General features: G+C 44.6%; 6 protein-coding genes across 8 annotated transcripts in view; 4 read left to right on the plus strand and 2 right to left on the minus strand.

The window, feature by feature from the left end:
• Nucleotides 1-374: 374 nt before the first annotated feature.
• RB195_002546 (uncharacterized protein) lies at nucleotides 375-1,256 on the plus strand (the record flags this gene model as incomplete). The annotated part of the gene is made up of 4 exons (XM_064199855.1): nucleotides 375-425; nucleotides 733-856; nucleotides 911-1,059; nucleotides 1,116-1,256. The coding sequence occupies 4 exons, from the start codon at nucleotides 375-377 to the stop codon at nucleotides 1,254-1,256; spliced, it is 465 nt and encodes a 154-aa protein (XP_064055736.1).
• Nucleotides 1,257-2,049: 793 nt separating this feature from the next.
• RB195_002547 (uncharacterized protein) lies at nucleotides 2,050-6,366 on the plus strand (the record flags this gene model as incomplete). Its single annotated transcript, XM_064199856.1, has 3 exons — nucleotides 2,050-2,206; nucleotides 4,746-5,913; nucleotides 5,988-6,366. The coding sequence occupies 3 exons, from the start codon at nucleotides 2,050-2,052 to the stop codon at nucleotides 6,364-6,366; spliced, it is 1,704 nt and encodes a 567-aa protein (XP_064055737.1).
• Nucleotides 6,367-7,135: 769 nt separating this feature from the next.
• RB195_002548 (uncharacterized protein) lies at nucleotides 7,136-7,588 on the plus strand (the record flags this gene model as incomplete). Of its 2 annotated transcripts, none has more annotated exons than XM_064199857.1 (1): nucleotides 7,136-7,588. In XM_064199857.1, one exon carries the CDS (start codon nucleotides 7,136-7,138, stop codon nucleotides 7,586-7,588), a length of 453 nt encoding a protein of 150 aa, XP_064055738.1. The 2 variants fall into 2 exon arrangements, with proteins under 2 accessions (XP_064055738.1, XP_064055739.1); XM_064199858.1 differs by having other exon boundaries at nucleotides 7,142-7,588.
• Nucleotides 7,589-8,195: 607 nt separating this feature from the next.
• On the plus strand, nucleotides 8,196-8,471 carry RB195_002549 (uncharacterized protein; the record flags this gene model as incomplete). The annotated part of the gene is made up of 1 exon (XM_064199859.1): nucleotides 8,196-8,471. The coding sequence occupies one exon, from the start codon at nucleotides 8,196-8,198 to the stop codon at nucleotides 8,469-8,471; it is 276 nt and encodes a 91-aa protein (XP_064055740.1).
• Nucleotides 8,472-8,773: 302 nt separating this feature from the next.
• Nucleotides 8,774-9,169, minus strand: RB195_002550 (uncharacterized protein; the record flags this gene model as incomplete). The annotated part of the gene is made up of 1 exon (XM_064199860.1): nucleotides 8,774-9,169. The coding sequence occupies one exon, from the start codon at nucleotides 9,167-9,169 to the stop codon at nucleotides 8,774-8,776; it is 396 nt and encodes a 131-aa protein (XP_064055741.1).
• A 676-nt stretch (nucleotides 9,170-9,845) lies between these two features.
• Nucleotides 9,846-13,357, minus strand: part of RB195_002551 (uncharacterized protein) — a gene marked incomplete at both ends in the record, with an annotated part of 35,655 nt that continues 32,143 nt past the window's right edge. For both annotated transcript variants that reach the window (XM_064199861.1, XM_064199862.1), the window contains 6 exons: nucleotides 9,846-9,956; nucleotides 10,655-10,756; nucleotides 10,869-10,931; nucleotides 11,195-11,283; nucleotides 11,581-11,672; nucleotides 11,735-11,875. In XM_064199861.1, coding sequence (XP_064055742.1) covers nucleotides 9,846-9,956; nucleotides 10,655-10,756; nucleotides 10,869-10,931; nucleotides 11,195-11,283; nucleotides 11,581-11,672; nucleotides 11,735-11,875 — 598 coding nt within the window. The remainder of the gene's footprint in view (nucleotides 9,957-10,654; nucleotides 10,757-10,868; nucleotides 10,932-11,194; nucleotides 11,284-11,580; nucleotides 11,673-11,734; nucleotides 11,876-13,357) is intronic.

Raw genomic sequence — 13,357 nt, forward strand, 5'->3', positions numbered from 1 at the left:
AAAGTATTTGTTAGTTCTTTTTAAATCGAATTTATGTAAGCTACGACTACAAGTCCAACACAAAATCCGGACAATATCGACAAATTTCCTCGCAAGAGACAAATGAGCTCTTTTCAGAGCACTAGCTAGTACATACCTTATTTCGTCAATACCTACAGAATACCCCCATGTGATGTCCGCGTGCTTTCATATCCAAATAGTACCCTTGTTCATTAATTTCGTACTACTAGCACTCTCGTTGTCGAGATTTGCTTAGAATTCTTAGCTATCCCTCTGTTTTTAGCATAAATGTAACTATACTATTAGTTAGGATATGTATTTTTCGAAATAGAAGCTTCCCTGCTCACACCGACTTCGCATGGAATCCCGTTGCCATGGAGAAGCACCGCTGTCTTGCATCCGCACTGGATTGGGAGAGTTCGATTGTTTGTTATTTTTTCCTTCCGATTCCACGCTTTCTCCTTTCATTTTCAATAAGCAGTCGTGACGTAATTTTTAAAAGTCAAGAAGTTATCGTACACAGACGATGATTTACTGATATTGTTTTTGGATTTGTTTGTTTTTGTTTGAAGTATTACTGCTGTAACAACTTTATAAGGTATCAATGTAAAGACTTTGTTAATAAGTAAAATAGTGGTCAGTCACGCTTTGCACATTACTACTGACATTACTTGATGTACATGATATGCATAATATTAGCAGTTCCTTTACTTTACAGAGGCCTTTTTTCAGCTGCAGTGGGAAATGTCGCGATGGAGTGAATCCATTTACAGCGAGCCAAACACTTCTAGAGGATCTTGTCGTGGATTTCTTTCCGAATTGGACTCATGTCTTTACGAAGGAGTTCCCATGGAAGGTAGATCAAAAGTTGAATTTCAGCCAATTGTGGATCAGCAAGATATGTCTTCAGATGCGAAATTGGATGCGGAGGCTCGCGAATGGGCGGCCAGGTTTTTGCATCTACGTGTGTTGGGTGTTAAGTGTGGAATACCGTCGAGTACAAGTCATGGAGATATTCGTCATCCCAATACAAATCCAGTCACAAATACCTGGCATGAGGTTCCTAATAAATATTTAGTATTATATGCGAAGTGGCTGTAGCCAAAATATTGCAGAACAATGGACAACTCCTCTCGAGGACAGAAGTGAATCGTCGCAAAACGATGTTACCATCAAAAAAGAGTTCAAAGTCTGCAGTTCCTCAACGTTCTACAGATGAACATTTGCCAAAGGTGTTGAATCCGAGAACAAAGTGATACTAGAATATTTCGATTTCGACATAACTTAAAAAATAAATTTCATAGTGTTCATTTAATGAAAAAATTGATGATCTATAAAGAAGATGAAGAGAACGTTCCCAGACGTATGTCCCGCCATCAATTTTTGGTTACGTCAAATCGACTAACTTACAGTGTTTTTTGATTGTTTGTTTATTCACTGAAAACACCCATAAGTGTAAAAAATCAAACCTGCACATCTAAAGAAGATATCGTCAGTCCTTATGAACACACTGAGAGGATTTTTACACATTATCTGGCGAAATGCGAGGTTCCTGAGCAATGGAAAGCCAGTAGACCGTGTTGTTGTGTAAGGAGGGAGATTCACACGACATGGGCAACTAACGAAATCGGTGCCCATTCTGCTTATCATCCGTCATCTACAAGCTCTTTATAAGAGTGATCCTCAACAGGATTGAAAGAGCGCTAGATGGAGGACAGTAAGCAGGGTTTCGAAAAGAATTCAGCACGACAGACCGTTTACCATTCCCTCTGCTACGAAACTGCTGTTGTAGAAGAAGGGAAATCCACATGACGTTGACAACTATCGTCCAATCCGCTCATTGTCTGTCATCTGCAAGCTGTTTACAAGAGTAATTCTAAGCAGGGTTGAAAGAACATTAGATGAAAGGCAGCCATCTCAACAAGCAAGATTTCAAAAACGGTTCAGTACCAAAAGGTTATACACACAGTTTCAAAACTCATAGAAGTATCGCGAGACTACGTGACGTCGATGAAAAGGAAGCGAACGTAATGCGAGGATTGGAATGGAATGTCAGTGAAAGTTGACGGCCGACAATTACACCATCTTCGTTTCGCTGATGACATCGTTCTGATAGCATCAAGCATCAACCAGGTGAATTCGATCAAACCTGTGAAAGGATCGGCCCTAGCTGAACCTGGAAAAGCGATGTTCATGAAGAACGGATGTAAGTTCTCATGTCCTATTCACGCTGAACGGAAGTTCCTGAATGCTTCAGCTATGTATATCTAGGTGGGAAATTAACATGGTGAACGGCCTGACCTCCGAGCTAGGCAAGAGGAAGCGAGCGGCTCGAGGAGAATATAAGAGTGTCGAGGATGTAGCGAAGAGAGCTAAGAACACGCGCCTCCATGCTCATCCATTTCACATCACCGTTTTTTCTGTTTCGACCTACGCTTCGGAAACCTGGGTAGGAGAATGCGACCATCATCACAGAGCGCTCAATTGAAAAGGTGATGGAAAAAGTATCCCGCTTTACGCAATTGAAAGAGAGGGTACAAAGCTCAGTACTATGTCAACGTTTGAAGATCAGAGGAGCTGGTGCATATGTCAAGGGAAGTAAAAACGATACTATAGAAGACCGGAGGAAGACCGATGACACGATGATCAGACCTCTTCACGAAGTCCTTCAAGGAAATATGTGATGTTCTTCGAGTCTGTCGTGAGAAGGGAAGCCAAGAAGCAGCATTTTGCAACAACACGCACAATTGGTACAAGCGAAAACATTATTGGTGACCGCTTGAACAAACACAAACATAAGTTTGTGTTTGCTTGTTTGTTGTTCATTTCTTGTTTGTTCACAAACACAGGTCATCTGACAAAGTTTACCAATGAATAACGGGGCGAACGTGAGGGGCATCTATATTAAGTTAAAAAATGAAATGAAGTATGGTGCAGTTGTGTAAGCTCGATGCGGTGAGGTACAGAGTGGTGGCTATTGTCCGAAAGGGGACTCTTGTTGGTACCTCTCATCGACGCAATTCGCAATGATCCTACCTCGATTCCAACTTCTATCCATTTGATGAATCGTGCTTCTTGTCGGTTCGACCCGACTACAGCAAATGCTCTGCTTACTAAACAATTACTTTGATCTCCGAACAAGTCAAAAATCATTACGTCTATGAAAACCGACAGCTTGCAACAGTACAGATTACTACACGTGCAGTTTTCCATTCTCACATCCTACAATGTTTGTTTCTTTTCGTTCCAAGGAGGCGAAGAGGTGCGGTGGACGCGATGAACACAGGTGACATAAAACATATCGTGACGTGACGATGACGGTGGCCAGGGAGAAACGGAACGACAATAGTCACAGCCGCCACGAGCGACGGCAGCGCATGTATTGCAAAGCTGTCTCAAAATGGCGACCAAGGTAGGAACTGCAGCTGTGTTGCAGCGCTGAGACATGTCGTTTACTTTCAGTTCTTTCTGTTTTTCTTTTCGTGGGGACGGGTGTGGCGCAGTCGGCAGGAGGTTCGGCAGTGACTGCACGATTGATCAATGGTTCGACCTGGAATTTCAACAAAACCTTTCATCTTTCGAGGTCGATAAATTGGTGCCAGAGTTGTACGGGAGCATACAAACACTTTCTTGATGCATAGGTTAGACTTTGCAAGTCATTGTATGGGCTAAGAGACGCGTTCATATATTCTAAACAAATCCTAATTGAATGGAAAGCATTGGCGCATCCAGGGTTGGTTGATTAACGTCAGACACTATATTTCTTTACTACACATATTTCTTTAGTATACATATAGTAGTCCATAGATGAGATAATTTAGTCGCAATGGAGTTTTTTCCACTAGTTAGATCGCTTGTTTTGCTTCTAGCCACTAACCGTCTAAGATTACAGGTTCTAGAAAATCAATTCTTTTGTAGAACGTTTCTTGTGTAATTGTGCAAGACTTTCATCTTTCATAATACTATCTTTTTCAGAAGTTTCCTCAAAGCATCTCTCTTGAAGACATCAGTGTGCAGCTGTATATCACATACTACAACGGATTAACACCTAGCCTTGAGCTACCCAAAAGTTTAGTCGTGGTCAACATTTGAATTATAATAGAACAATTGAAAACTATCGATTCCTGTTAAGATAGTGACGGCAATCCGTACTCATGAAAATCGATTATCAAAAGTGCGACCCTCCCTAAATGACACACTATCACGCATGTCGAGTATCGATTCTATTGAACAGGACCTTATCGGAAGGGAAAAACCCGACTTGTTCGGACTCGATGCGTTTGGGGGCACGTAGGTATAGGTAAGGGTCAGTACACTAGGTTCTATGTGTACATAGTGCATAAATGTTAGAGGCACGAGTTTCTATGTTGTAGGAGAGCTTTCTTTGGTGAATCTCTCTTGTAGGATAGGATTTTTGTCGTATTATTCGCGTAGCCTCCACAACGGTTTACCGCCTCATAGTGGCGTGGAGGTGACACTGGGCGTCGAACTGCGATGCGCAGCGGAGGTTCGTCCTCCGGCAGGGTCTCCCAAGCTGAGAAGGAGTTCGACACATCCGACATTCCGACTTCTCGGAATCGGAAGCCTAGCTAAGAGTAAACCACTGCTAAGATGCACCACCGTCTTGGCAAAATGTCGCAAGGTGGTTCCCTGATCCATATAGGTTGGGTGACGACCTGTGGTGAAAGCTAAGCTCGCCGTGGCATGGCTGCTTAGTTTGGGGAAAAGTCTCTTTGCCACTCCAGCATATTCACTGCCTCAGTACCCTGCACACTGGGCCCTGCCGTCTCAGACGTCGGACGGTATGGCGACCGGTGAGAGGCGATCAAATCTCAGGTTGCTCAGGACGTCATTGATTCTGGACCAAGGCGACACACGCACGACTCGCCATGGAGACTGTCTCAGACTGTGTACTTACAACGCGAGAACAGTTTCCACAGACGCTGACTTGCATGCCCTTCTCGGAGCTGCAGAGCGTATCAAATTTCACGTGACTGCTCTGCAGGAGACCAAGTGCAGAAGGAGCGACGTACGACAGATGAATGACGGTACACTCGTCATTCGTGGAGAGAAGGTTCCGTCGCGAAATGTAGGCGGTGTTGGTTTCGTTGTGCACCCACCTGTCGTCCATCTCGTCGATTCTCACGAGATCCTGTCACCTCGTCTGGCCATTTTTCGCCTCCGTCCTCTGCGCCAAAAATCCATCAGTATCATCAACTGCTCACCAACATCAGCAGCTGATGAATCCGAATTGGACGCGTTTTACGAGGAGCTGGAGGAAGTAGTCCGCAACGAGAAGTCCTTCTACAAATTCGTTGTCGGAGACTTCAACGCAAAATTAGGAAAGGCCACAGAAGAGGAATACAGAATTGGAAGGTTTGGACTAGGGGATCGGAATGAAAATGGCAATCGTCTCGCCGGGCTGTTGTCTGCCGCTTGCCTCTTTCATGGGAACTCTCTTTTCATGAAAAAAGATCATCGTCGGTGGACATGGGAATCGTCCAATGGCGCGACTCGTGCGGAGATCGACCACATACTCACCAACCGGAGGTGGTGTCTACTTGACGTCTCAGTAGTACCATCCTTTTGTAGTGGTTCTGATCACCGTCTCCTTCGTGCGAAAATACGACTTAGCCACACGATGGAAAAGAACATCTGCTATCGGCAACGAAGGAGAAAAGAAGTCGTCTACGACGATTGCGTACTCGAGGACTCCCTGTCCCAAGGTGACTGGCACATCGAGGAGGACCCAAACGTGGACTACGAGATGCTGCTCAGAGGATTACGAGCCTGTGCTGAACGTGCCTCGAAGTCGCGCACGACAAACTTGGATCGAATTTCGAAGACCACCAAGGAATTGTTAGGAAGAAGAAGGGCTTTGAGGCTTGATCCGAATGCATCGCACATTGAGCGGTTAGTAGCAAACACTAGCTGTAGAAAAGCGTTGCAGGAGGATCTTTTGAAGTACAGGCAGAAGAAGATTCTAGAAGCAGCACAAAGAAGAACGAGTCTAAAGAAGTGCCGCAGGATCTCCACGAATATAATATTCCGCTAGCAACCTTGCTGAGCGAAGACGGGACTCGCACTTCTTCTTGTCGTGAGATGGAAATCATTACGGAGAGGTTCAACTCGAACCTTTTCCGTTCATCAACTCCTGTGTCAAGCCCAATCATCCCCACTGGCGAAGCTCCACCACGGATTCTCCCTTCGGAAGTACGAGTCGCTATCAAGAGCATGAAACCTGGCACAGCCCCCGGACCTGATTTTATATCAGCAGACTTTCCTCGGGCTGGTGGCCATCCGCTTCATGTAATCTTAGCAGCGCACATGACATCCTATCTTCAGAAAGAAAGGATCCCAGACTAGTGGAAGACCTCGCGAACCGTTCTTATCCATAAGAAAGGTGACCGAGGGGACCTTCGGAACTACCGTCCGATATTGTTGGTGTTGTGTTATACAAAGTATTCACCAAGATCATCCTCACGCGCATATCTAGGACGCTGGATGAGGCCCAGCCTCAAGAACAAGCTGGATTCCGCCAGGGGTTCAGCTGCTTGGACCACATCCAGACCGTGACGAGGGTCATAGAGATTTGCCGGGAATACCGCCTGTCCCTTGTTCTAACCTTCGTCGACTATGAGAAAGCCTTTGACAGCGTAGAAACGAATGCAATACTGTCAGCGCTGGTCGATCAAGGTGTGGACGCGTCGTATGTGAGGACATTAGCCAATTGCTACGAACGATGCACGACTAGGATACAGCTTTTCCACCGCCCTCTCACCATACCCATTGGAAAGGGGGTACGACAAGGCGATACTATATCGCCGAAACTGTTCACAGCTGCATTGCAGTGGATAATGAAATCACTATCCTGGGAAGAAAGGGGCATACGTGTTGATGGAAGATTTCTTTCGAACCTTCGTTTCGCGGACGACATCGCTCTCTTTTCGAGCAGTACCAATGAAGCAGAAACAATGCTCAACGAATTGAACGAAGCAGGGAAGAGAATAGGACTACGAATAAACAGAAAAAAAAGACACAGTTCATGAAGAACGCCCACTGCGAGGACGGAGGAGTACAACTTGAAGGCTCCCAAATCGTGGAAACTCCGTCATACGTATAACTCGGACGTTCTATGAACATGGAAAACGACTTGAAGGAAGAACTGAATAGAAGAATGAGAGCAGCATGGGCAGCATTCGCAGCCGTCAGGGAAGCTACGGACCAACTGACGGACCAAGATCTTCGTGCCCATCTGTTCGACTCGACAGTCCTTCCAGCGCTCTGTTACGCAGCGGAGACGTGGGCAGACACCGCGGCCACGTCTAGGAAGCTACTTACTACCCACAGAGCCCTTGAGAGATGTCTCCTGAAGTTTAACCGGCGCACACAACACCTTGCCGGTCTTCGTAGCTCCGACTTAAGAGGAATGTCCCGTCTTCGCGACCCAGCGGAATATGTATCGATAACAAAACATAGATGGGCCGTTCACATCATGAGAAGAATCGACGATAGATGGACTAAAAGAACGCTAGAGTGGATCCCAAGGGACGCTAAACGCCCCCGAGGAAGACCGCCAACGAGATAGGGTGACGTGTTCGCTGCACGGATGGACCAGCTGAGAGCTCAGCTGGATACGGCTCAAGGACCTCGTCAACGTCACTCACGAAGCTTGAGAACATCTTGGATGACAATGGCGAGGGAACGAAACGAGTGGAAGAGATGCTGGGGCCCGCACGTCGAGTGAAGACAGGCCATCTAAGTATCTAAGTAAGTAAGTATTCGCGTAGTGCAAACCCGCGCGTTGTATTCTTGTTTTTATTCTCTTTTCTTTACTCGCTTTCAAAAAAGCTACTCGTCTTCGGCCGTAACGACATCTACAACAAACGGAGAATCTATCAGCGAACTACAACGCGGACGGCTGAAGGCGACGGCTTCTGCTACAAGGACTCCAGCCCCGGCTCCAAGCCATATCGAGCTGTTGACCAGGTCCCAGAACAGCCCCGGCTTGTTGCCTGGCCAAACTGCTGAGACCACTCAGACCAGGCAGTGAGCCCGGTAAATCTGCTGTTACTGCTATCGTGGATGCGCCGAGCACTGAGCAACGACTCCAACATGAATGCTGAAATTCTGTGTACCATCTTGGAAGCCCAACCCAAAGCACAGCAGCAAATATTCATCAAGCAATCAAGCATATGGAAAGGATGGTCTCCGTTTCGCGCCCACCCGTTCAAGCAACACCTGTCGCCACGAATTCTCTATCGACACGCTTATCTGAGTTCGTGTGCAATCCGGACAACGGTTGTACATTCGGGGTCTGGCACAGTCGCTACGAGGACGTCATCTCAAAGGACGGTGCTACCTTGGACGATGCAGCGAAGGCACGACCAATTGTCTCCAAACTAGACTCGTCACATACGCCCGTTTCACCGACCACATTCTCCCTAAAAGAGCGTGCGATGTTCCCTTAACGGACACCGTGGCTGCTCTGAAGGAATTGTTGGGGCATCATACGTCAGTGTTCGCGGTAGACCACGCCTACCTCAAGATACAGCGAAATGAGGAAAGTCTCATTTCGGACTTCTCACTACACCGGATTGGTCGACTAGCGTCATGAAATGGCTAAGCTCAACGACTTCACAGCTGATCAGATGAGATGCTTCGTATGGATACTTTCTCCACATTCGTCATAATGCCGCACTCCTCGAACGATCAAGTCTACCACACATCAACATAGTGGATTCGCAAAACGAGTCGAAATCGTGAGCCACCGTCACCTTGTTTTCGGTGCCGAGCCAATAACTGGTCTAGAGACTGCACATTCCTGAACAAGACATGCCACGACTGTAAACGCTCTGGACACAAGCGAGGATTCTGCAGGAATTTCTCGGGAAAGAAGAGGAATCCGAAGCAGAAGAGGAAATCTGGCAACATCGTCATCATCGCTTCGACTCATGCTAACGTCGCTGTAATCCGCATACCGTAGAGCGCGTGTTGATGGAGAGACAATAGGCGTGAGTCTCGATATTGGAGCAGACCTAACATTGCTGAGTACGGCAGACTGGACCGCCATTGGTCGACCAACGCTGCAACCACCCTGTTTGACAATGAAGTCTGCCAAGAACGAATTGATCAACTTTCGAGAATGCCACGAATGTAGCTTCATCATTTATGGTCATTGAATATATGGTAACTGACACGCCATTGCTATTCGACTTATATCCGATCGCCCAACAAGAACCACTATTTCGTCACCTGACGGGAGGCTCCATCTGCAGTATCCGTTCAAGGACGCTCAGCACCTTGAATTCTTCGCACTTGAGGAAGAAGTAAAAATGCTGTGTTGTTTCGTTATTTCGTTTGTTTGTTATCTCGTATGGTTTGTGCGTTCATGTTTTGTAACAATGTGTTTATATTAAAGACTAAGGTTTAATTACCCAAGTTTGAGATATTTTTGTGGAGCGTCGGTTTCGACGAATATACCGGGTGACAAGAAAGGCGTGCTGAACTTCACGCATCCACATATAAGATTTTTCTGGAAATACTTCGTTTGCTAAATATAAAAGATGTAGTTACATTTGTACATAATTTCTCAATCCCATACTAACAAAAACGACTAAAAGCTTTATTACGATTCACTCTATGTTGCTTACGTGATGTTCGTACCGATCCACCCTACACTTACTCGATCACAACACTAAGACTTCCTTAATAAGCATATTTAAGTTTTTCTATGCCCACTGAATTCCAACAATGTAATTCCACTGGATTTTTCAACAGTACTAATATCATTCCAATGGATTCTATGTAGGAGCCGTAGTTAGAGCCGTAGTTACGGTAGTTCTTCAGAAGGAAAGCATGGGTGCGATGTCTTGCGCACGCGGGGGTGCTAATACAATGTTTTCATTTTGATCGTCGATTCGCCATCTGTGCACTCTGTGAAGGAGGAGCTCAGTCTGCAATGAAAACGGGATATTAAACACCGCGATAGTGTTTCTTCAATGAATCTATAAAGTAAGATGTTTCTAAACCAGACTAGACCTAGTTTTGTTTCTTCGTCGACTCACTTCCTGCGATATGACTACCATTTTTTTATTACAGATTGCTTATTCAATGGAGCACAATTTTTCACTTCTGGACAGGAATCTTGCTAGTACCATGTAGTGAAACAGAGACCTAATTTTCTCACCCTATAAATGTTATCGTGATCCGGCAGTTTTGGCTTATGATTCTGATCACGGATCGTAGTGGACGGAAACGAGCAAGGAGAATACTCTTAAACTTGGCCCAATTCTAGGATTTAGGATAGGAATCATAATAATTAGTTGAGTTTATAGTAATAATTGAACGAATATATATATATATATATATATATATATAATGATTCCAAGCGTTAATGGCTCTGAGACGGGACATGGAAAAATAAAACACCAAAAGAAAGTAGAAATTTTCGATTGTATTTTCCGAAGATTAATTCCTTGCCCCATTACATTTGGTGCTATGTTGATGTTGTTGAATGCTCATGATACCTTTCGACAATGGTTACAAAAGAATGCTGAACGAGTGCTTCGAAACTGAAACAGAATTCGCTGGCCGTAGTATTCAGTACCGAAATACACCCCTTCTCGTCCTCCTAGCCTTTATCAAGCCATACCTTAGCGGTGAGGATTTCCAGATGTTTGCAATCCTTCAGGGTGTCTGGTACATAGCAAGCAGGTAGGTTTTCTCGTCCATACATACCAACGGAATGCAGTAACTGAAACCTTGATAAGCTCGCATGGCAAAGTAGGGAAAAAAGAGTACAAGCATCCGTTTCAGCTAAAACTGAGAGAAATGACTGTGTGTCACGTAAAGACAGTACCGGTTACCTTTGTCTGTATATGATCAATGAGCTCGTATTCGTTCGTCTGACGCGAGCTGTCGTTGCGAACCTGAAAGGAATTGAGCTTTCTGTGTTTTCAGCTAGCAGAGTTCATTTTGAAAATAATATAAATAAAAAAAAATGTGAATAAAAAATAGAAAAGGAAGAGGAACAAGAACTGCTGCTGTAGAAATCAAATATATCAAAACTTAATATTGTTGCCACCTAATTACAGTAATTAAAGCAGGACAGCTTTTTCTGAGTCGATGTTTCTAATGAAGAATCATCGCTATAATTTACTCCCTGCACAGAAATTAGTAACTCTTCATTTACCTGCTCGAACTCGAAGAGAACGATCATGACGAAAATGTTGATTAGGAACAATGTGCCCGTGTACATGAACATCATGAAAATGATTGAAGCTGAACGAAATTTCAACAGTTTCTACATTTTCTGTTATTTTTTTTTAACCAGAAATCAATATTTATTTTGGAAAAAAAGAACACTGGTTGTTTTTTGGATTCCTACTGCTAAATTTTCCCCTCTAACTTTTTCTCTTCAATCCTGTACATGTCACAAAGATCACTCTCATCTTATTCCACTATTTTTCGTTCGGTTCGCTCATGAACTACACCTACGAAAAAAAAAAACCAGCCTGTCTCAGCAGGATGTTCTTATAGTTTCAAAACATTCCATTCAAAACAGTTAACTTGCCACACCTAGCATGCTGATGCGAAACATATCAGCTACGACAAACTTCCCCAACATTCCGGCAGTAGTCGTCTCAAAGGTGGCTATGGCCGACTTGTAGCTGAAAGAGATATGATTCGTGAAGATGAGCTCAACCACCTTTTGCTAAAACTCCAAAAAAACCTTTGAAGTTTGTCCCAAAGAAGACAGTAGAGAGTGACGTTGAAAGCGAAGAAGATTAAGAAAAAGACGACTGCGAAATCAATGATGGAGACACCGGCGTAGTTCAGGGTGTCAGCCAAGATAGCAATCCGTCGATTGAATCTGAAAATGGAAAAATACCCAAATCTGGAAATATACAAGTGCACCTTCTGGTTCGTTCGTCCAACTTCGCTACGTACCAGGTTATCTTCTAATTCGTAGCAAAAACGACCTCTAAAGTATAGCCGTGACGAAACGACCTGGCTATACTGCATTATGGCGTAAGCAGCTGCGTTCGAAGCAGTGAGGTTACCAAGCGCTCGCAGATCACCAGAGTGGTTGGTGACTGCACAGCTTTGAACGAACTAGTGGCTTGCTTCCGACACTGCAATGACTGCCCGAGAACTGAGTTGAGCGAGAGTTCTGAGCCTCTCCCAACGCAACCTTTTACGCCACTCGCTCATAAATCAGTTCGTTTTCACCGGACTGCAGAACGATTACAGTTACCACCGAATGTATTCCGTAGTCAGACGCGTTACTTCTTCGGTGGATTCAAATACTGACACTGCCTTTTCGTGCATCAGCCAATCAATGGGAGGATATGGTTGCGTCGATACTAACGTCGAGGAGTCTTGTTACGACTCCGACTACGAAGTATTCCTAATTACGGACAATTGAACGAGGAAAGAATTCTTAGAAAAAAGAAACAAAGAGATTCCAAAGACTTACTCACGTTATTCCGATCCAGCGGTTAATGGGACCATTCTCCCTTTGACCGACGGACGCACAGAGAGGCAGTGTAACCAGTGTTCGCCTCCATCGAATACGTAAGTAATACGTACGTAATACATCAAGACGTATTATTAGAGACTAGCCGCTTTCGGTCTTTTGGTGGAGGTTATTCGGTGGTGATCATGTTCGCTAACAATTGTAGATTTATGTTCTGCCAACGAAGCTTCTGTGAAACTTTATTTATGGCGTGAGTTTTGACAATACCGGAAATAGTTCTAGCCTCTAATAGTACGTCCGATCAAACTCCCATTTCTTCCTTGTCAACCATCGTACTGTCCCAAATACAGTATGCAAGAGCTTTGAATAGGAAAACAAACTGACCAATCTCACCACCGCCCTCTCAAGTTGTCACTCAAGATGAACGAAATCTACTCTCTGTACAGTATCCTCAAGTAATAATGTCTGGATAATGCTAAATAACGACATGTGGGATAATCTTGTAGCTCATTACGGCCCACATAAGCTCGTTACACTAATAGATAAATGCTGCTTTTTAATCATGGATGTGTGCTTATCTGTTACCAGTGACTTTATGCCGTTCGAATGCTCCGTGAACTATGATTGTTCCACATGCAATTCCTTAGCACTATGCAGACATCACTGTCTAGGAATACTGCACAGTGCATATACTTCGTTCGCAAACGTGGTGGTTCCCACTCCCACTCGAGCCGTCGGTTTGTTTTCCTGTTTGTGACTCTTGCGTAGTGTAGTTGCAACGATGTCGAAGCTTGGCAAAGAAAGAGGCGGAGTTCGATGAGGTATGCATCATATCAGAAACATTTCAGGGCCTTCGATAAAAACGAGGGTGTCGAA

This window comes from Necator americanus, chromosome IV (genome assembly GCF_031761385.1).
Source record: "Necator americanus strain Aroian chromosome IV, whole genome shotgun sequence".
In the NCBI taxonomy this organism is placed as follows: Eukaryota; Metazoa; Nematoda; class Chromadorea; order Rhabditida; family Ancylostomatidae; genus Necator; species Necator americanus.